Source organism: Pocillopora damicornis, chromosome 1 (assembly GCF_964200805.1).
Source record: "Pocillopora damicornis chromosome 1, jaPocDami1.2, whole genome shotgun sequence".
In the NCBI taxonomy this organism is placed as follows: domain Eukaryota; kingdom Metazoa; phylum Cnidaria; class Anthozoa; order Scleractinia; family Pocilloporidae; genus Pocillopora; species Pocillopora damicornis.
In genome coordinates, this window is record NC_142670.1 from 40,135,839 (window position 1) to 40,159,640 (window position 23,802).

Genomic DNA, 23,802 nt, shown 5'->3' on the forward strand with positions numbered 1-23,802 from the left:
TGGTGTCGCAAAATGCTTTCTTTTTCAAAATTATTATTGTTTTTTTTCTGTCTTATTTTTTCTTGGCGAAATTAGTTTCCTTCTTTCAAAGCTCCACGTCAGTCAAACGGTCTGCTATTTTGCAAAGACAAAAGAAATTTTCTGCAGCTGGAATGATTACCACAGCCGACCAAAGGCGTCCTACCAGATCTTTAAACTACATTTGCAAATCAAGATAAATATATTTTGGAAAAGCTTATTGGACACTGTGCATTGCGCATTTCAGACTTTTCAAATTTTTAAAATAAATCGGCTACTTTTATTTTGATTAAAACTCTACAAATTTAAGGATTTGATTTCCCAATAAGTCTATCGGCGACTTAACGAAACCCACGTTAGAAATTTCGAAAACACTTTTCATGAACATGGAAATTATCAACTTGATACTGAAACGTGCGTTTTGTCAGGCGCTCTAACTGACTCTGAGGACTTAACGAGATCAATTATTGATTGTTTGCTAATGAAAGAAACGTTGTGTTATTTTGGCAGGTTTGCTGCTCCGTGGTCACGCCAGTAAGAAGAAAATAAAATTTCGGTAATAGATCTCGGGGTAGTTTTTGATGAAAATTGAAACATTTCGAGCACAATCCATGATGATCAGACTAATTTAAATTAAGTTGACCGTAAGTCAACGGGCTGATGTAAGTTCAGCGGTTTTGTCGAGTTAAGTGGTGTTTGTTTATTTTGACACATAGATCAATATTTCAATTCTCATTAGAATATTGGCTTCGCCATTCCAGTAATTCTCACACGGGTCAACCTTCCGCCGTGGCAAAGGCTGGGAAATGGCCGCATTTCTGTTGTATCTTAGGTTTCCATTGCTACTACTTACCTCAGTCCTGATTTTTAGCAGAGCTCGGGGCGAGCTTTTTACGGCCTTAGTCGATCTAGAACAATTGGTGTATAGAGAACGAGAATTAAGATTTACTTTAGAACAATACGTGAATTTAGAACAAGAAAGAATAACCAAATTGAAGAAGTTTCTCGCTCGAGTGGATTCCGCACACAATCTGGTAGGAGAAGATGTACCAAGGTATTTAGGACATCCTGTAAATTCTTATCTCCAGATCAGGAGATTATATAAAGATTGGCCTGAAGCAGAGAAATTGATTCAAATCGATAATTCTGAGGGTAAGTCGTGTGTCTTGTATAACATTTCTAATGATCAAACGATCGTCAGTTCTAAGAGAGCAATTGTTTGATATCGTGAATTGTCAAACCATTAACGTGTGTCTTAAGAAACAGCTGTAAATGTTTCTCATTTGAATCGCGATGCAGCTGATGTCAATAAAAAAAATATATACATCCATTATCGCCAAATTCGAAATAGTGATTCAATCGAAAGTAAAATTGGGACAATTCAGTGCTCTTTGTTATGAGAAACTTTGTTAAATTTTTCATAAAGTATGATATTAGATTTATTTATTTCTTTTGGAGTAGTATGACTTTACACAATCATCAAAACTTCCTTTTGATAGAAACATGAAAATATTCTTATTCCAAGCTATTTGTATATGCAAATTATCAATTTCTTGATTCACAATTTTGCTTAAATGGGAATTATAATATCTATTAGAACATCTTTGGGCTTTTGATCAAATAGGGTCCAATCACATGGTATTTTTTATTCAAAAGTTAATTAATGCTGTGATCTAATTTATTTCTATATTTTGTAAGCAATAATTAAACTTTTGTCTGTATGTTCTTGAAATGAAAACTCTCAATAACAATTTTGAGGCAATTGCCTTTTTATTGGGAGGGGGGGGGTGGGAAGGGGGTCTTCAGTAACATGAAATGATAAGGAGTATTGCCACTCCCCTGGAATCAAAGCTGGTCCATTTCCTACCTCAGTATTGCACCTAGTTATGAATTGCATAGTTGGTTGGTACTAATTTATACACTTTACTCTTGAGTAGAGAGGGGTTCAGTGATAATAGTGCCTCCTGCTTAAGAACCCAAACACTGACCCAGTCAAGGAAAAAACCTGGTTGACTCGATGCAGAGTTAAATATGTTCACCATTTGGCTATGAATGTTTCCATGTATAGTTTTAACCTTTCCACTCCCACGTCTCATTAGTAATTCTCCTTCCTGTCAGCGATATAGTTCTTAAGGTGTTAGCATGGAGAATTTGTTATTGGATCAACTAATAATCTCCTAATATTGATATTTTTGTTTATTCTCACTAGCCTGCTTGATAATGTATTGATATTTTAACCCTTTAACTCCCAAGATCTAATTGTTAATTCTCCCCTCTAGCTGCTACACATTTCCTTGTAAATTAGTTATGAGACCTTGGTGCCAGATCAAGAAAGCAGCTTCTACCTGATAAGTTTGAATATTCTCATCACCTGTTTGCTGAATAATGTTAAGGATATTGTAGGGAGAAGTTTTAAGTTAATCGCTTCTGGGAGTTAAAGGGTTAAGGGTGTCCCTTGAGTGGAGGGTCAGCTATATCCTACATTGATTCTAGCATCAATGTGCATATTCTCTATACTCTTTTCTATATATTCCCTATGGTACTGAAAGGAGAATATTTTAAACAGTCAACAACTTCTTTAGTTGGTAATAATTTTCTTCATTTTCATGTCCTTAAGGTTTGAATTAGTGTCGAAACCATCAGGAGAAATTAGATGCTAGTCACTCTTAGGGTGAAGGGATCAAATTAGATGGAAATAATCCTTGATCACCAATTAACATGATTTATGTAAAAATTATTGGGAGAAATTAAAATGCTTATTACTCTTCTATGTCTGGCAGCTGTCAGTGATGCCATAACCAAGCATAAAGAGGCACTTTCATCGAAAGAAGATTATGAAGGAGCAATCACTGCCCTCCTGCGACTTCAAGACACCTACCAACTTCAACCGTCATCATTTACAGAAGGCAAGCTGACAGACGCTGTCCCATCACCCAAAATGACAGTTGGTGAGGTTTATGATATTGGACGACATGCTTATGTGAATGGCGATATGTTTTACACAAGGTCATGGATGGAGGAATCACTGAAACAATACATTAAGCAACAGGATGATTTAGAGGGAGTTAATCTCTTTGACATCTACGATCACCTTGCGTACTCAAATTACAAGGTACACAACCTGCTAAATATGATTTATTGAGTCTACTATGCTCAAGTAAGCATAAACTTACCTAAATCTTTCATGGTCTTTTTAGATGCAAAGTGATGTTTCATTTGCAGAGCTATTACCTGTGGATCTAGGAAAGCTATGAATGCCAGAAATGTTTATGTCACCTTATTTTGTTGTAAGAGTTATCAGAGATTGGAAAAATGAACAACAAATATCAACAATAGCCCCAATCATTTTGTAGTTTTTATGTATGCTGGCATTTCCCCACCTTTATTGTAACAGTTATGATTGGGCAGTACACAATGGAGTTGTGGGTATCAAATCAAAGTGTGAATTGTTTTCTGAATTTCACAATAAATTCATCTATTTATTTTCTGTAAGTTTGCAACCTTGGCACAATTTGCTGACAGCTTTGTCTGTGCATGTTTCAGCAAGGTAACATGAGGAAGGCATTAGAGTACTCCAAGAAGATGGTAGAGCTTGGTGAGTTACACTACCACACTCTGACTACATCTATGGGATTCAAGCAAAGTTTAATTCCTGTCTTGAAATATATAGCCTAATAGTCCATTTTACAGTTGTGTGCTTGGTTGCCAAGCCTTTGAACAGGAATGAGGGTAAGGGTGACCTTGTTATGATACAAACCTTGCTGCTTTTCAAATGCAAATTACTTTGTTATCATGCTAATTGGATACTGGTCTCTATCACAACAAGGTCACCTTCAGCCTCACTCCAAATCAAAGGCTTGGCAACTAAGTACACAACTGTAAAATAGCCTGTTAAGCTTTTCATGCATGTGCAATACATGGCAATCATCTCCATTCTAAACCATTAGTGTTTCTTTTTGGTTAATTCTCAAGTCTTGGAGTTACTCTACATTAGAAAACCACTACATCTATATTCAAGATGTTACTATGTTTAAATTAAAGACAATCCCTTGATCGAAGACATTTTCTTTATGATGTTTAAATTGATTCAAAATAACTATTTGAAACACAGATCATGAATGAAAGTTTAAGTGAATAATTTTTTATCATTTTTCTAGCATATGTTTTAATCTTTTTATAGATCCCTTGCATGAACGAGCACAAGGGAATGTTGCTTTCTTTGGAGAAGAAGTGAAGATGTACAAACAGACTGGTCGCCGAGGGGATACTGGGATTATCACTGACACTAAAGTAAAACCAAGGAGTGAGCGTGACAACTGGCACCGAACATCCTCCTTCCAAAACTATGAAAAACTCTGCAGGGGAGAAGTTAGAAATTTGGTGAGTAGATTTGAAGAACAAAAATGACTTTTGTCCTAGCATTGCCAATAACACTTAGAGCAAGGAGTACTGACAGAAGGATTATACACAAACTGTTTGTCTTAAGAGCATTGCAAGTTTGCATAGATAGTATCTTCCAACTCCTAATTTAACTTTCTAATTTTCTATTTCATAGACTGCATGGGAACAAAGTAAAATGTTGTGCTGGTACTATAGTGGTACACCAAGATTAAGAATCAGGCCAGCAAAGTTTGAAAGAGTGTTTTTAAAGCCAGAAATTATAATAATGCGCCAAATCCTAACAGTGCCAGAGATGAACAAGATAAAAGAGTTGGCGGCGCCAAGGGTAATGTACCAAAGTTTTTTGTAATAGTTCTTTTTTTATTTGTAATTGAATCTATTTTAATATGAAAGAAACAACAGCTCAGTGCAGTATTCTAATCTGCATGTAATTCAATGTTGTAAAGGAAAATTCAGAGTAGTTTTTGAGTAAAGGAGATAAAAGTATATTTGAAACAGAGGAGAAATGGGAATTTTATCAGCATTGATTCATGAAACGCTCAATTTTTCTGAAGCTAGTAGCCCATTTAAGACACATTCTAAATTTCCAAATTATGCTTTGTGATTTTCATTAGTTCTTGTCCAAAACTTAAATCCGCTTTTCGAAATAATAAATTTGTCAAACACACAATCTTAATGGGTAAAAAGGAAGGCATATAGACTGTTAGGGAAGGCCTGTGGCTGATTAATTATACAGTCATGTAACTGTTATCAGCACAAGTAGGTACAATTTTAATTTGTGGCAGTATCAGGGTTAGTGTCAGTTGGGTTATGAACAATCTTGCCTCAAATCATAAGGACAAGGCTTCTTCGAGGGCCATTTCCAAGCAGCTTCTCAGCCCTCAAGTTTAAATGAGAGTAGGGGTGAGGCCTTTGAATTGAAAATGATATTTTTTCTCATTCAAATAAAACTTTTCTTACAAGATTGGTTTAGCACCTTGCAAAAGTTTGAAGGAATGTTTTTTCAGAACTTGCCGATGACCTTTTGGAAGCATCAGTAATTATCAGCTTATCTCTCCTGTTATTTCCCTTGAGGCCAATGTTGCACATGTTGATCAGCTAGTTCAAATTTTTGATGAACAGTTCAGGAGTCTTGTTAATTTTTGGAAGGTTTAAAGGTTTAATTTTTATGCTTAAGTTTTGTTTCACACCATGGCTCTTGGGTGACCTCGACATTCCTTCAGAAAAATTTTGTTGGGAAAAAACAATTTGTCTTTTTGTGCGCCTCTGCAAAAACACAGGGCTTGACTTTCTGCAGATTTTTTTAGACAGTTTTATTTTGAGGATCAATTTTTCACACATTTCTTCCACTAGCTGAATATACAAATCATATGAAATAGTGCTTTCAGTGAATGTTGAAATATTACCTCTACCAGAAACATTATTTTCTATAATCTAGTACAGTGTATGGCTGATAATAGCTGCCACATCAGTATTATTACTTCTAACATTATGCTGATTGCACTTGTTGTTGATATCTGTTTAGTGGAGTCCTTCCTTCTTTCCTAAGTTTAAACAGCAATGACTGCTAGTTAATTAAGATATACATGCAGTCATCAATCTCACAGGAAAACTGACCAACCAGCTTCCACAAACAATACAGAGTGCTTTCCAAATAAGTGTCATAAAAACCAAAACAAAGTAATCACAAGAGCCGACTAAAAGAAGGGAAAATATCTTTAACCCTTTAACTCCCATGGGTGACCAAGACAGAATTTCTCCTTACTATACCTATACAGTATCATGCAGACAAGTGATGAGAATAAAGAAAATATCAATTATGGAATTACTAATTGATCTGATACAAAATTCTCCAAACTAACATTGTGGGAATCATTTGGTGGACACTAAGGAGAATTACTAAATGAGATCTTGGGAGTTAAAGGGTTAAGAGCCAATGAGAACTTAAACTGAAATAACCAAAGTACCTCAAGTGTAGGAAAATGCAGGTGGCCAAGTCAGGATTTGTTTAAGTTGGGCATCTGATTATTTGAGAACTTGGTGCAACTTTTCTGAACCAACCACAGAATGAAGTATAGCTGAACAAAAGCAGTCATGGATTTCTAATGACACTGAATTGAAAATGACCTTCAGTAATGTTCGACAGACAAGCATTTCTTCATACAGGGTGAATGTAACCTTCACTGATGATGAATGCTAAGGTTTTTGAAATATCAGATACTGTTTTATTATAATTGTAGACAAGAAACAATCTTCTTTCAGGACTATCTTCTCTCAGACAGTCACACCATACAGGTTTACTACATCATAAATGATTGTGTTATTGAATTTCATATGATCAGCTCCGTCGTGCCACTGTTAGAAGCTCCAAAAGTGGTTTGCTAGAACATGCTAAATATAGAGTGAGCAAGAGGTAATTCATGCTGTCGTTTGGTAATCAAAAACAACTTTTTACACTTGTTACTAAATATGTAAATGAGTAGCTTACACTTATCTTCAATTTACCTGTTTTCCACAAGTTTTACGTTCAAAATGCTGGGCTACAACTGACATCATCAGATCATCAGCATCACAAAATTAACTTTTAAGGAAGTTAATTAGGAAATTATTCAGAGTGTTCCGCTAATACATGCTCATACTTTTGTTATTATCCTATTGAAAAAAGGTAACATAAATTGCATGGCCTGTGTCACTGAGCAAAATGGCCATCCTCTGAAACTTCAGAACTGTCATTCAAATGTCAGTCAAATGATTCATTGTGGATAAAATATCCAGCATCGAGTTAGGTAGTCGTAGTTGATTGCAAAGGAATGCTTGAATTTGGAATCTAGCAAAAAAAACTGGATGTCATTATACTCAGATCATAAGAATCGTTCGTTTGATGTGATACTGCTTGTTGAGTTGTGTAAGATGGATTTGACTCTGCTGTGTTAATGTTGAACTTCAGATAAAAGCTATGGAGCAGTTATTTTTACGTGAGGCGGAAGTACATGTACAGTCATTTATGCTAAAGAGCGTGGTTCTTAAAATTAAACCCTTTTATCTTTACGAGTCATCATCATCTAATTTCTCCCTACAAACGAAAGTCACGAGAATATAGGAAATGATCACCAACTTGAGGAGTTTTTGATTGTTAATCATATTCTCCTTGTCAGCACCTCAGAAAATGTGCAGGGAATAGTATGGAGAATATGCTTATTGATGTTATAGTGTGAGGTCATTCAGAGTGGAGTAACTGAGCATAGGTCATTTCTATCAGTGCGTGGAAAGCAGTTCCTTTTCTTGAAATAATTATCTTACTTTGTTTTACAATGCATACCAGCTAAAATTATTGAGATTCTTTCCATGATGTGTTTTTCAAATTCAACGTGACAGAATGACAGATATTTTAGAGCATTCCAAAAATTAGGTGCTAAGTAAAATAAATCGCGTTTAACCAGGTCTTCACCCAGGGTGTGGTCATATAAAAGTTGTTGCTTTTTAATCTGTCGTCTGTTGCAAGACTTGTCTTTATTCCAAGACTGATAACTTTTCCTGTCGGGATAAAACTGACATTTGTACTGCAACCACAACTTCTTGCTTTTAATTGCATTTTGTCCAAATTGTGTAGTTTGAACGTGCAACAGTAACTCTCGATGATGGAACGTTAGAGACAACTGAAGATAGAGTTAGTAAGAGGTTTGTGGACAGCGTGTTCAAATTTTGGATGAAAATCAGTATCTGAACAATTGTACACTTACCCCTCCCCTAACCCAGTCAATGATAACAAGTTAAGGATTAATTTTGGGCTTGGAGAGGGGTAGGTAATTTTGGGTTAGGGGAGGGGTAGGGGTAGGGGTAGGGGTAGGGGTAGGTACACAGGTGCTCAGATATTGACATTGATCCCAAATTTTAGGCAGCCATATAGTAGACACCTTTATTTCAACATGGGTGTCGAAAGAAATGTTTTCTTTTTGTAACGGCTGCAAATCAAGTGTGGATTTAACTGAATTTCTCATAGATGTCGAATACCTTTTTTAATCGTGTTTGTTGTAACAAAATATTGGACTAGAAAAATGTATTTTCAGAGAAGCCGTTCGTAATGAGTTAAAGTGAGGTATATATAGCTGAAGTTTCATCCAGTGCTCACAGTATATTGATTTTTCGTGTTCATGACCTTTCAGATTATGTAGATTACTTTCAATTTTTCATTACTTCCAACCCATGTTCCTTCAATAACGCTGAAAAATACGTTGATCAAAATACGCACATAATACGCGTATGAGTGTCGGCGTATGGGCGTGTAAATATAAGCGAATGCGCGTTTAAGTTGCGTAGATACGCACATAAGCATGCACGCGTCTGTGTCACTAGTATGTATGAGCCAGCTTATTTTTTTTCCATTGTTGATGGGTAACTGTTCTTAAGTATGGACTGGCAGCCCTAAAATACTGCACGACAACGAATTACAAGTAGATTTGTTCTTTTCAATCACTTACAAGGCTGTGCCCAATGATCTAACAGAGTACTCTAACAAGAAACACTCTTCAGTTTAAATAGAGAAAGCAGTTATTTTTTTTGTTTCGAAAAAATCGCGGTCTCCCACAAGGTATTGAAACCCAGACCTTCTGACTTTGCAATCGTGTGCTTCTTCAACTAAACCTCAGGGAGCTATGTGTGAGCTCTGCAGTTAACTATATTCATGTGCGACCAGCGCAGCGCGAGGAGAAGCGATTTCTGAAGCACGGTGTGTTTAACGTGGCGAGAAAAACTTGGTCAATAGAGGACAAAAATATCAGTTGTTTATTTTGGAGGTGTTTTGTATTTAAGTTCTGTTCAGTTACTGTTCTGTAAATTGAAGGTGGCTCTCGAGCTCTTCTGGTAATTATTTTTTCTTTAAACTTTATAAGTTTATCAAGAATCAGAACTTTTTTTTCATCAGTTTTAAACCATTAAGTTTGTTGGTGAACTCTGGAGAACATTTTAAATTGTAAGGGCGACTGTGCTGTAGCCAAAAAAAGAGCAAAATTACAAAGGCCAAAGGCCAACACAATTGAAAAAACCAATTAGTGGGTGGGGAAGGGGGGAAGAAAGACAGGAGAGAAAATTTGCATCACGCCGCACTTAGCGCGAGCAACGCGCAACCAACGTGAAGCAGGAAAAAATAAGGAACCATTGAGAGGAGCGGGTGAACGAAAAATGATCGCCAAGCGCGGGAAACATTTAACCGGCGTCAAACGCGAGAAAGCTTGTAACCGGCGTCAAGCGCGGGAAGAGATGCACTCAACTCTAAGCGCGGGAAAACATATAAACAGTGTCAAGCGCGGCAAAACATGCAATGAACGTAAAGTGCGGGAAAACACCCAACCAGTGTCAAGTGTGTGATTATGCGTAATCAGCGCTAAGCGCGGGAAACAAATTTGGCGGATTCTCTGCTGGGTTGGGTTTGCATATGATAGACGTAGGAGGTGACGCCAATTCTAGGCCAATTAGAAGGTGTATTAGGGGAAACTTGACCAGCTTGTCATTACTGTCGATTCTCATTTGGAAATCACTCACTACAATAATCTAACTAACTTGTTTTATCTGTAAACGTTTCCAAACAGCTTCGTCGTGCGACAATTCAACATCCAGTCACGGGAAACCTTGAATTTGCGTCCTACCGCATAAGCAAAAGGTTGGTTCTTGCTACTTTTTGGGGACAGCTTTAGAACACATTCGTATGATCAGTCGATCCTGTATTAAGCGGCACCGTATTCTTAAAGCAGTCACCCTGTATTAAGCGGTCGGTTTTCAAAGTGTCGTTTTTTCTTTCCCGTTTAGTACTATATTTAACGGTCGTGGCCACCCTTTACTGAGTCTCAACGACCTGTTTGTTGTACTGTTTTCCACCTGTTTTGAACGTTCACTTAGAGCACAGCTACTCAAATAGAACTAAGAATAATCTTTCGAGTAAAATTTATTCCATCTTTATCTCAAAATAATCAATGTTAGTAGTATTTTTGAGCGAGTGTTTGTAAATCAAATAGCATTTATGGCATAAAATGGTGTTTTATCATCGTGTCTCATAGTACCCCTTATTCAATGGAACTTGTATTAAACTGTCAACTTGTAATAAGCCGTCACTCCGCCATTCTCCGCGAGTGACCGCGTAATAAAAAATAAAAAATGCGCCAGAGTTAGGAAAATGAAACAAGTAGTTTGTATTTCAATAATGTATTTAACCGTCAAGATTCATGGAGGTGTAAAACTTCATCGCTTACTAAGTCGTTACTGACACTAATTTGATTGTTTCCTTTATTTGACGGACTCTTTTACTTTCAAAAGTAACCTCCTTGTTTGCATGTTATTTAGAAACGTAATGCTTTATAATTTTTCTTACATAGCAGTTAGACAACAGCTGTCTCTCTTGAATGAACCACATAAACGACCGATCTCGTTGGATTACTATTGTAAAAATTTTCTCAATCGATATTTCAACCTCCTAACTTGCAGGCTTCTCCCTAACCAAAGTTTAACGCTTGACTCTAAAGAGAAACAATTAAATCCACACTAATTAAGCTAAACTTACGTCGCTGTGATTTTATAGCTGATTATTTTAACTTATAACTGAAATTCTGTTGATCAAAAATTGAAATATTTCTTTAAACCAGCGTGTTCCCTTAACACAATGTACATAGGAAGCCTTTAGTTTAAATAACCATTATCGTTTGAATGACATTTTATTGACAGTACTACAGTTTCAAGGCCGTTCGAGATTCTTTTCCTCGTTATCTGTCCAATAGAGGGATGAAAACTTTGAACTTTATCGAAATTCGAAACTTTAAAACTTGTGGAAACTTTGAAACTAAGGATACTCTGTTAAAAAAATTTGTTTCTTTAGTTTAATTTGAATCTCTTTGCTTTTTTCATCGGTTTGTTGCCTTGCTTAACGTGAGTTTACATTTCTTCTTCCTGTCTATTTTCTATTTATTTACTTTTGCTTGTTATTTTTTACTTTTTTACATTTTGTAAGTGGCTGGTTGAAAGACACTGACCACGAACTTATTAGACGAGTGAGTTTGCGCATTGAAGATGTAACAGGCTTAACGATGGACACAGCTGAAGAACTACAGGTATGTGCAACCTATTACGTAGAATTGAATTTAGGAACCATTGCCATTATCAGTAAAATGCTCCAATTAGGATACTCATCCCAAGTCAAGCATACAGATGTCATTGGGAAAAATAACTTCTAGATCTAGTTTGATTTAGAGATCCATTCTTTTTACTTGCTTTATGAATGTTTTTCTTGCAGATTGTAAACTATGGTATTGCTGGTCATTATGAACCGCACTACGATTTTGCACGGGTAAGTATTCGTTTATTTATATCTGTATGAGAGTAACTGCACACTTACCCCTCCCCTGACCCAATAACAGTCAACTGATAACAAGTGAAGGAGGGGAAGGTGCGTGCTTGCTTAGATACTGACATTGATCCGTATTCTTTGTCACTTAAACTCCCTAACGTAGAACTGGACTCGCAGACGGAAGGATGGTTGATCGGACGACGGACTTACTCAGCGTTTTTAAAACTGTTTAACAGACAAACGGAAGAACTGACTAACCAACTGACTGGATATCTTTTTTGTTATTCATGGATACATCGTTTCTATGCCTATTATTTTACAGAATAATGAAGACAAGTTTACATCTCTTGGCACGGGAAACAGAATCGCCACCTTCTTGGCTTACGTAAGTCACCAGTCCTTTTAGAGTGCTTTTCGATTGGGTGTCGTAAAACAAAAGCAAAGTTATCACAGCAGCTAATCAGAATGAAGGAAAATAGCTTTACGAGCCAATGAGAACTAAAAGTTAAAGCAACCAAACTGCCTAAAGCGCGGGAAAACGCGGGCGATCAAGTCGCGATTGGTTTTAGTTTGCACCTGATTGGTTGAAAGAGGGGTACGAGTTTTCTGGACCAATCGCAGAGCGAAGTAAGGAAAACTAACGCAATCTCGGATTACTTTCGATTCTCAATTGAGAATTGCCCTGATCGTTCATTGCTGGACATACTTCATCGTGCTTTACATTTTTTATTTGTTTGTTTGGTTTTTTTTTCTTTCCAGATGAGTAATGTCGAAGCTGGTGGCGGTACGGTGTTTACACAAGTTGGCACAACTTTATTTCCCAGCCAGGTCAGGGTAATGTTGATAGTCTAAACTGTTACGAAAGATGGAGAGAGATGTATTTTGAAGTTGTCGTGTGCGCGAGTTTTTTTGTATTGAAAGGCCCAGCAAACGCACACAACATTTCAACGAAGAGGCTGGCCAAACGCGTGCATCATCTTGCAACATCCAAAAATGTTGCAAAAGAAATTTGACCATTTTCAAACTTGATCCAATACCATCCAACTTGTTGCAACATGTTGTTACAGGGAGGCCAAGAGTATGCCGTACGTTGCACGCAATAATGTTGCAGAATGTTGTGTTGAAATGTTGCGTGCGTTGGCTGGGCCTTTATACGGATACGTTTGCAACCTGAAGTTAAATCCTTTGCTTTCTCCTTCTCCGCCATTACTTCAGGGGGAAGGGGGGTGGGAGTTATTCTGGTTTTCATAGCATCTAGCGACTTGGTAGTATTTCTGTTGGTCCCGCACTTGATGCTGACCCAGCGCAGGTGTGCACCTCGCCCACCCCTACATATTTGTCATATTTTTTAAAAATAATTTTTAGATTTTTTAAAATCTTTGTATAAGTTTCTGACCTCGCAGTAAATGCTCTCTTCTAAATTTTACCAACAGGGAGACGCTGCTTTCTGGTGGAACTTGAAGCGCAGTGGAGATGGAGATGACAGCACAAGACATGCTGGCTGTCCAGTATTGGTTGGCAGTAAATGGGGTGAGAGGCAATATTCTAAGTAAATGTTGCATCGCACAAAGATGTAGTATTGAATATAATTATGTCAGGAGAGCGCTTTTTCTATTGTGTCGTAACACTGTAGTTATTGTAAATGCAACAGCCAATCATAATCAAGGTAAATACGACAAGGAACCAATGAGCGTTGCTGAAAAATAAGACTGACTTAAGTGCGGGAAAGTGCAAGTTACTAAATCATGATTGCTGCTAGTGTTGAGTGTGTTTGGTTTTGAGTACCATTGCTTACCAAACATCGCAGTGCTTACGAGTTACTCGATTTCGCGCACGAAAAGGAATGATTTATGATTTGACGCGATTTAATCCAAGTTTTTTATCAAAACTTAAGTCTCGCCATGAAATAACTGTCGTATCTTTACGTTTCAGTGGCAAACAAGTGGATCCATGAGCGAGGTCAGGAATTCCGACGGCGTTGTGCTCTGTCCCGACATGAATGACACTGCTGACTGGAGCAGCAGGCTCAGAATAGCTGCTTAAATTAACCAAATAGAAGTTACTAATATTAATACAGATTTTATATACATTTATTCTTCATATAAAAACGCCAGCGCCAGTGATACTAACGCTTCGACTTTCCATGCCCCTTAGTGTCACTAATTTAACTCAAAATAACAGCGTTTGAAACCAAATTCGTCTTTTTGAAGTTTTGGCTGGAAAACTTTTTGTTCGTTTGCTAACGTGAATGGATATTTGTGAATAATCCTTTCAAGGCTTACTACTTAAGTCCTGTATTTTGTTAGAAAAGTAAACCACTGGTTTATTTTGCCTTCTTAGTTACTTATTTATTTTCATTTTTATTTTTTTGTGTGGTATGTCGTCGTTAATTTAAACTGTTCGCTCCCAAAACTTTTAAAAGACTGAAGAGAAGCTGCTTTGTCAGTGTTCCGTAGAATATAATGATTTTCTCTGAGAGCCTTAGTATCTATTATGGCGTGAGAATTTAAGGGTGAAAGATTTTAACATAAGCGCGTGTCACGTGGATGACTGCACCAAACGTTAGCGTTTGGACCCAGTCTTTTGGTTTGTACAAAGAAGAGAGAGGACTGTGGATACTGAAAGAAATGAATAGAGAAAGGCTGCAAGAAAAAATTCTTTTTATGATATTAATGATAATAATAAAGTTTATAATCTTGATAAATCCTAAGAGTTTAATTATTTTCTCACAGTTTCTCATCATGTCTCAAATTTTCATCGAACGGAAATAAATTTTGTATATTGCTTTTTGTTCTCAGGTGTTTTTAGTTTAAGTAATCATATAACCAAGTCTCCTGCGGTCGTGAGAAAAGTTGCATACCGAGCGAGGTCTGGGTTTGAGATGAGCCTCGATCAATCAAACATGGCTGAATGCTCTGTGAATAACACATGTGCAAAAGTTAGTTGTAATATAGGCTACAACAACCTGAGCGCCACGACGCAGGATGGATATAAAATCTTCAAGTTCCCTCCATTCCCCAATGTTTTCTTAGTCCTATACATGTTCCTTCGTTTTTTCTAAAACTACATTTCTTCTTTCCTTCCCATTAATTTTCAATCAATTAAAAAACTTGCATTAAAATCGGATCCCTTAGAAAACTGTATCAACTGTGAAATTCCACTCTCGAAGCACAACCTTCTCTATGTTAACGTACATCGACCTCGTTTCCAGGGTGAGGCTACAGTGATTTGCACGTGCGGAACTTTCATCTTATTTACATTTTCTGCTTCCACGTGGTCTGAGCGGATTCACATCCGATCCGGAAAACTCGTCAACTTACCAAGAGTAACCTCCATACGCGACTAGAGGCAAAGCATAAGGGCCCGTGCTAGAGGACTTGTTATGGAAAGCACACTCCAAGATGTCTTTCTCGCCAAAGAGCAAACGGTAAGAGTGGGCACGAATTCAACTTTTCAGATGTTTCTCAACACGCTGAATGGGGTCGAAAGAATTCTTTATGATAAAGGAAGTGTTTGAAGAGATATTCTCAACAAGTTTCACTGCACTAAGATTCTCGTTTAGAGAAACGACAGAAGTATTATTAGAGAAAAATGTTGCGGCATATTTACCGGTAAGTTGTGTTCGTCAGCCCTTACAGGGTAAATTTTGTTTAAGACAAAAATTCCGGCATGATTTCCGTACAGACCTATACTTCATTATAAATACAGTCCTTGGATAAAGAAAACAATGGCAGGGGACAATGGATTGCCTTTAGGACTACGATATTGTTTTAAAATAATATGGTGTTCCGGAAATCTTTCCTCTCTCGCTGATAACCAGACAAACCGAAGTAGAAGTTCCAAAATAAATTATGGTAAGGAAACTTGTGACTGAAAAGAGGTAAAAGATGCTTAAATGTGGTTACGAAGCAGAGAATACCAGAGCTGTTCTAGTGTAGAGGGTTTTTTCGCTCTACTGTGTTAGACCCGATTTAATTCATTAAACAACTATGGCTGTCAAAGCAACTTGAACAAGGGGAAATTAAATTGATATTTGTGTTTCTTGTAGATAAGCTACTAAAAGAAAACGTCCGAGTAAACCACAAGACTGGATAGACTGGAAACGAAAGCAACTACGTGAAGGTGGGCTTCCATATCTGTTTTGTTCAAAATAGACTCATTATATGTACATGTGGCTTTTGCCTCCGAGGCAATGGTTTTTTTGTAAGTGCTAGTAGGAAAAATATATCGAGCGAAGTATCGCGTTGGCTTTCTTAATTCAGTTGAAATTTTCAATGTAACTGTGTAGAGCAATCAAGAGTTAAGCAGCAAAATGTTTGCACGAGGCATTTTAAAGAGTCAATAGGCAATAGAAACCCCTTCAGCTTGAATGCCATTTCAGGTCTCAAGGGAGTTTTCAGTATTATCTTTTTGTAAACTATGCGTGCATATGCACGTGAAAAAGAAGAAATTTAAAGGAGCAGTTCTCTAGAGGATTATCGCGTGACCCAAAATGAGTAAACAAATCATACAAGCCAAAGAAGTCTATTGGAAATATTCCGTACAGCCCCGTACTATTGTAAAACAAATCTGTTTTCCCAATGGCAATGTATTGTTTTTGTCATTGTTTTCTCTATCCAAGGACTGAATGCATAACGTAGTATGGGGCTGTGCAGAAATTTTCCCTAGTCGTGTATAGACAAACACTAGTTATGTGGAAGATTAATTTTTAACTGAACCAAATTTAACATTATAGATTTAAGTCGTGGGCGTCCAAATAGCATAATGGATGATACAATGAAATATTTTGGTGGAGGAGTGAACAAATTATTTGTATGGAAATAAGCATGATGCAAATAAATATTCACGCCACCGTTGAACTTTGTCACCGACAAAGAATGATTGGAATGTAGAGGAAGTAATCGGCTCTTTAAAAGAAGAATCAATCAATCAATCAAACAGACAAACAAAGTAGTTGCTGTTCTGTTTTTTTATTATTATTTCAGCTTCAAGTAAAATCCAAAAAAACTCCTCTTGTCGTGCGTAAAATAGGGTGAAAAATTTTAGCGGAAACATTTCTGCTGATTATTTTAACGATTTCGAAGAGCCTTTTTCAAGATGAATCACGATGCCAGTGTGTAATCTATTAGTTGTTATGGCCCAATTCCAACTGTATGTGACTTGAGGCCGCTTCAATCGCAGAGTTGTCAATTTTGATGTAAGATTTGCTCGCTAATCGATGAAGTTCAGTATTAGCCATCTTTTTTAGCTTTTTGTTGATCTATCAAAATTTAATTTAGCTTGTACGTTGCTAATATATTGTTTTAAAATATTTCCCTGCTCCCATACGTTATTTCCCTGTAAAACAATCAGTGTTCTATCTTTTTTGTGCATGTATCTATACTTTGTACTTGGAGAAATTTAGGTTGAGTTACTGTTGACCTCACGAAAATGAGTTGACGTTACTAAGGTTGGGTTCTTGAGCCTAACATGAAAGTGAAGTCAATCGTGACCTTGCTGGCAAGAAAAAGGAGGCAAAACACAGAGGAATCAATGAAATGGACGAAGCACTCTAGATAGGTCACCGATATGATACCATACGATTAGATATTTTATCAAACGCAGGGTTTAAACACGTAGCCTTATCAGCAAGTTTGCAAGTAATCCACGGTCTACATATGGCAAAGTTTTCTTGAGGGGTTCACAATATTATGTTCTTATCTATTTTCAGAGCCTTTCATACTTCCCTGTGATGTGGAGGCAGCTGTACCCAGAGAGAAGACCAAGAAGAACTTAAAATGTAGTTAATTTGTTAAGACAAGATGGAATCGACTTTCAAGGTAACAAATGTAACTAGGGGCTTTTAATTACGTTCCCAGAGGATCCTCACGACTTTCTGTGAAAAATTTTTTCAGTTATTGCGAAACGAAGAAACTTAGATATATCTGGCTAGAATTGAACAGAATTTTCCATTACATTGGACGATGCCCAACATTTTGGATTTTAAAAGCCGGTAAGATAATCAAATTGCAAATCTTTTTGACATAAACAGCAAAAATCTTAATTCTTTCGAGTTTTTTTCAAAAAGGACGCTCGGCTAATTTGTTAGGAAACTTGACACATTTTTCTCTTTTGAACGTAGGTTTAAATTGGCTAGTTAACTTTTTAAAGGTTATTACAGGCCAGGGTCAATTGCTCGTGTCGCACAATGGTGTCGTGGTTTCCCATCAAAACATTCTTCTAACATTCTACGTAATAGGAGTCCTAGCTTTTTGGCTATATTTTTTCCACTCGATTCCAATGTAATTATTTCACGTAAGCAATTAATGCGTAGTTCATATCATCAACTTCTTTGAAACAAAGATTTTTAAAATCTTGCCAACAATCTTATTCATTTTTCTTGTTGATCAGACTTAGACAGATATGCCTTGCCAATTAAACACGTTATTTCTCATGTATTCATCTATCTAACATGATTTATCTAACTTTTTTTGCACGATGCTTATCAATTGTTGTAAACATTTTAACTTGTTACTAAACAATTGTATGCGATGCAAACCAAATAAAGACTTAACTTCAACCGCTGTCTCTGTTTCTTCTTAATATCTTACAATTATAGAACGAAAATTTGCACTTTTAAAAGGGCCTGGAAACAAGTCAAAATGTAGGCTATCTCTTTTAACAAATTTTGCGTATGGAGGGTTGCCGAGAGGAAAAAGATTTCTGCAAATTTGAACAGAATCTTGTGTTAAAACAAAAAATATACTTGACTTTTAATGGGAGAAAACCAATTGCGCAGTGCAATATATGTTTTTCCCGCCAAAAGACTGTAAATTTTTTCGATCAACACCAGACACATAACAAAAGCACAGACTTTTTTTTCCGTAGTATTTTCCCGCCAAAAGACTTATATATATTTTTCGATCAAAACCAATATGAAACAATATGAAAACGTAGACTTTTTTCTATAAGACTTGAACGTTTTTTAGTGAAAATATTAATTTGCAAGTTCATAGAATTTTCCCTTCCAGGAAATTATTAAAAAAAAAACTTTGGTTAGCCCTTTTAAAAGCGCAAACTGCCTCATCAGTAACTTTGTTTTCTACACGACTATTGCTCTAATTTCAAGACTTCGAGTTCTCTCCTTTCTATATATATCTGGGAAGCGTATTATAAACTTTATTTTTAAGTCAATCAGTATGTTTTTTTCCTCGGTCGTGCGGCATCATCCTTCAAACCTGCAATTAAAAGGAAAATTTGTTTTGAACATGTGTTGAGTATTCTCAAGAGACTACACATCTTGTATACTCTAAAGATAAGCTCATTGCGAGCTGTTCTGCGCTGTTTTTTTTTTTCTTCAACTCCTAAAGGTGGTTAACATGTAAATTCTCCCCATGATGCCCGTGCGCTATCCAGCAATGAGATAATGAGAACTTAACGGGTAGAAGTTTTTATCTAGATCCAACACCAAATTCCCGTGACTAAAATTTGCAAGGAATTGTGAAGCAGCTGAAAGGGAGAATTAACAATCAGATCTTAGGAGTTAAGGGTTAATAGCCGAGGTATCCTCCACTGGTATTGCCACATGTCAGCTGTCTTCCATTCAACCCCTTAAACTAAATGATTAACGTGGATAACAAAAATCGTCAGAAATCTCAAGTATACTCTTAGACATATTAAAATTAGGATACAGAGACGAGAAGTTACAATTCATAGGGTCTATGAATTGTAACTTCTCGGTTACAAAATTTAAACTGAGCCGGGAAAATTTTCGCTTTCCTTTTCGCAAAACTTTAACTGAGCTGGGAAATATTTCGCTTCCTTTTTCACGGAACTTTAACTGAGCCGGAAAAGATTTCAGCATGACTCATAAAATAAAGCCCTATGCACCAGTTATCATCTACCGTCTGAGGGATCACAGTGGGGGACTGGAGAGGATCAATCGTCGTAGAGTTCAAAGGAGAATACTTAAGACTGAGGAATGCCTCAGTGGGGTGATGACTTCTACGGCGTACGTTTAAAATTGACCGCCAACTTAAGCTTAACAGTTAATATCTTTCCGATGTGGTCACCAGAAAAATTTTTATGCTTAATTTTTTTTGCAGTTAACGGTTAACATCAGTCAATGTTTACGCCTAACGGCTAAGTGTTTTGGTCGTTTTGCGGCTAAAGGTTAACCCCATGGAGACTGTCATTGACAGGGATCATTACAGAACCCTATGGAGGTAAAATTAGGTAAATAATATGATGACACAACCATAATTCCCCCTAACGATATCTTCCATGGCGATAAATATATCATGAGCGGTCTTCTAGTCCCAAAGGTAATGAATCGTTTTCGCATGATAATGAGGTATGGACTTTTACGGAAATCTTGCCAAGAAACAATGCTGTAATACATGTGTTCAAAATTTAGAGATAGATCAGTGTTTCAAAAGATTTAAAGTAGGAGTCGATCTGAATCAGTTGTTAATTATAAATTACCTTAGTAGTTAACACGTATCACTGGATAATGCATGTAAAAAGCATCAAATTTTCTTGCTGTTGGAGGCAAAACCAAGCTGTCAATTTCGTTGAAAGTTTCATGCTTGTAAGAACGCGATAGTCATCATTATCATATCTAAAATTACCTAAAAGCTCCCTCATTTAAATCAACATTTTTTGCTAACTTCTATCAAAGTACAGGGAAATGAAAGTAAATGACTTACACGAGTTTAAATAATGCCGCCAAATCATGGCTGAACTGCGTTAGCTTGATGTTACTTGCCATAATCAATGTGCGTGCGACGGAAGTTCCACACCAAATCCGATGTTAAGATTAACCAATATGTCAGCTTTAACCATCTGGTGCTACAACTGTCTGACACACGACAGTCGACAATTTTTCCGCTCCCAAAAAACGAAAATTAAAGTAAGAAGCTTTGAACCAAGAAGCCTCGATTAAGCTGTAAGCTCCACGTGTGAAGATCCTGAAAAATTGTGAAGAATACAAAATGAGTTTGAGCCTGGAAATATTTGCAATGCAAATCAAACAATCTTTGGATCGTTCGTGCCAATCAGTGCTGTACCACGTAACTGCCGGAAGAAAACCGTTCTACGATGAAATTAGACAGTCATTTACTTGGAAAATGTCTACTCTTGAGATCATTGACACCACAGAAACCAAATTACAACAAATGACACATATGTAACGGCATAGAGCACTTCTCGTATCGTTAAGCCAAAATCAGCAATCACATCAACTCATCATAGCAAAGAAAATATTACCGGGGACTAATGAGAACTGAAAGTAAAAACAAGCAAACTGCCTGGAGCGCGGGAAAACGCAAATGACCATGTGGCGATTTTAGGTTTGAATCTGATTGGTCGGAAATTGGTGCAATTTTTCTGGACCAATCACATAACGAAGAAAAGCAAAACCAAAGCAGTTCCGGAATATTTGCGATTGAAAATTGCTTCAGGCTTTCTTTTCTGATTTTACCAAACCAATCGCGTGCCACAACATCATGCGTCAGCACTGTTTTCCTGTGACAAACTCAAACGAAGGATTACGTGTTCGAAGGGAGTCCTAAGATCGAGCACGAAGGAAAAAATATTTATCATTTGTTTTTCCCTGGTGTTTACAATATTTTGCGGAGTCATCTTGAATAAAGTAGTGCCAACAGCTGACAAAAAATTTTATTTTAAATTAATTGTGAGTTGAAGCTGTTCTTACTTTCTCAGTTATACTGAATTTTCCCCTAAATTTTACAGCTCGTTTACATGGTGTCAGAGTTTGATTCGAAAAAAAAGAACTCAAAACAAGATTGATTTATCCTTTTCCTTCGCTCGACAGGTGGATTTCAAAGTCATTGCCTCTCCACCCACGGCCAAAGAATGAAAATGAACAATCGTCGATGGAAAACCATCAGGCTTCACCTATCAGTCAAGCACTAATTATTGTTGACATTTCGCTGTTAACAATTGGTTCTCTGGCAGGTGCTTTTGGCAATAGACGCGCATGCGTTCTGTGTTGGAAACGCAAAGATCTTTATAAAGTCCCACAAGTCCTGTTTGTAAATCTTTCTTTATATTGCTTTCTTACTTTATTGATGAGTTTAGATGGTTAGGTATTTGTCGCCGTGACAGGCACGGTTTTAAGATTTACACGTATGCACGTATTGTTTTCTTTCATAATTGTTCCGGTAGTGTATGTCTGCATAATATTAAACGTACTCACGTTATCACTGAAGGAGATAAGCAGACAAGATTATGTAACACGCCCTTTAGATCAGCGCATGACGCGACACAGTGTCAAAAAGATTACTCTCGTGTGTTGGATTCTCGTGATGGTTTTGGCCTCAGCCGCTGTCACCTTTGATATAATAGGAGAACATCCATATTGTCACAATTTTGATCAATACGACCTCCTTAACAAAATGAGAAGCAATAACAGTTTGATATCTTGCGTTTTGCAAGCCTGTCTGTATCGTTGAACATGGCGGCTCTTCTTGTAATTGTTATAACCTTTATTCGTATCGTGAAAAGATTACGCGCATCTCTCTTCCAAGTTTCTCGAAGTGTTCAGAACCGCAGAGAAAAAGAATTAAGAAAGAATACGTATAGGAAATGCACCGTTTTTGCAATGTGCTGGTCTATTATCTTAATACCCAATCTTTTGATTCGATTCTGAGGGTTCAGCGTTGATAGATTCAAAGGTACACACGTTTTGATTGTAACGATTGCTAAATTCTTTTTCATACTTGATCCATATCTGCGTCACAAAATGTTGAAAGCTCCCACGCCAGCCAGCCGCATGGTGGCTTTAAGAGATCATGGACAGACAAGTGACTGACAACAATAGACAACAACCAATCAGAGGAAAGGAATAAATCACCAGTGGACAATGAGAGCTGATCTAATGACCAGGGCGGGAAAAATCAAGTGATCTGATTGGTTAAAAGGGAGGGCGAGTCTTTTTTCGACCAATCACGGTAGTGTAACAAAACTAGTGCAATATCAATTTCAATCGTCATTCGCTTGAAAGTTTCTCTGATTTGAAAGATTATTCTTGTTGGATCATAGGCGAAATAACACAGTTGCAAATGCATACTCTCGATTTAAAACCCTTTTAATTTGGTGATCATTTCCTTTATCCTCATCACCTTAAATTCATTGAAAGGTTTATACCTTCAGGGGAAACTTGGTGAAAGACGTTATTGACGAGAGGTCGAGGCAGGATCAACACTCAAGGTCTTTAAAACAACTGAGGAGAACGTGTTGCCTTTGCTATGACATCTGCGAATGGTTAGATATTCTAGTCTTCTCGTACGATAAACCGTAGGTCCCATTTCCTGCACTTTGGTTAGTAGGGACGTGAAAGACCTCAAGCATTTCTCGCATCGAGTATGGAAGATGGCTCCCAGTATCGTGGTCTGGCTTTGTCATTGTTTGTACAGGCCACCATCCGTAAACCAGCCTCAAAGATCAAATTTGCAAACAAATAAAAAACGATAAAACAAGATAAGTAGATAAGTAGTTTTTGTAAACTGTGTCAATCTTAGCCATCCTCGACCAGTTTTGCTCCGTCTAAGTTTTTTTTGCCCACTTTGGTGTAATTCTATCGTACCAAAATTAATTTTTTTTTCTTCCACACTGTCGGTATTTTTACCCGACGCAGATATCCGCTTAAACGATAGAAATGCTGTCCCTCAGCCGGACTATGTAGCCCCTTTTTTAACATCAGTCGAAGCAAGAGAAAATTATTACTACTATTTTCTCCCCGTCAAAGTTTATTTAATTTGAGCCGACTAAAATGATAAGGAAACTACGCCTATTGCGTCAGACGTCAAACTATTTCTGCCGTCCTGTTGCAGGACATCGGTATCTGACATCGTTTAGGAGTTTTTCAGCAATAGTAGGCAAAAACATCGGCTGTGTTTCAATACCCAGCAGCTGTGCAGGGTTTAAAATAGACTAAATGTAAGGCAGTCGATAATTTTCAAAGAATGATCCGCTTGGCACATGATAGGTTCGGCGTCTGAATCAAAGCCATTCCAAAGTCGAAATTCCCAGCCAAGCCTCCCGTAAAGAAG

General features: G+C 37.1%; 1 protein-coding gene and 1 long non-coding RNA gene across 3 annotated transcripts; one reads left to right on the forward strand and one right to left on the reverse strand.

Annotated features, from left to right (window-relative positions):
• Positions 1–737: 737 nt before the first annotated feature.
• On the forward strand, positions 738–14,535 carry LOC113667597 (prolyl 4-hydroxylase subunit alpha-1). 2 transcript variants are annotated; one of them, XM_027183453.2, is made up of 12 exons: positions 738–1,170; positions 2,799–3,130; positions 3,562–3,613; positions 4,199–4,398; positions 4,574–4,744; positions 6,762–6,832; positions 11,414–11,513; positions 11,696–11,749; positions 12,072–12,134; positions 12,509–12,577; positions 13,183–13,279; positions 13,682–14,535. In XM_027183453.2, the coding sequence occupies exons 1-12, from the start codon at positions 825–827 to the stop codon at positions 13,750–13,752; spliced, it is 1,626 nt and encodes a 541-aa protein (XP_027039254.2). In that variant the 5' UTR covers positions 738–824; the 3' UTR covers positions 13,753–14,535. The 2 variants fall into 2 exon arrangements, with proteins under 2 accessions (XP_027039254.2, XP_027039246.2); XM_027183445.2 differs by lacking the exon at positions 6,762–6,832 and adding an exon at positions 10,005–10,075.
• Positions 14,536–18,771: 4,236 nt separating this feature from the next.
• LOC149053850 (uncharacterized) lies at positions 18,772–22,171 on the reverse strand. Its single transcript, XR_016185206.1, has 3 exons — positions 21,948–22,171; positions 20,437–20,697; positions 18,772–18,966 (listed from the first exon to the last, which is right to left on the reverse strand). It is a non-coding gene; the product is annotated as an uncharacterized LOC149053850 (long non-coding RNA).
• Positions 22,172–23,802: the final 1,631 nt, after the last annotated feature.

Bases quoted from the DNA above. Each gene is read 5' to 3' on its own strand.
- LOC113667597 (XM_027183453.2), top strand. From the start codon at position 825: ATGGCCGCATTTCTGTTGTATCTTAGGTTTCCATTGCTACTACTTACC. The intron at 3,614-4,198 runs GTGAGTTACACT...ATCTTTTTATAG, and splicing joins CAAGAAGATGGTAGAGCTTG to ATCCCTTGCATGAACGAGCA. The intron at 11,514-11,695 runs GTATGTGCAACC...TTTTTCTTGCAG, and splicing joins ACACAGCTGAAGAACTACAG to ATTGTAAACTATGGTATTGC.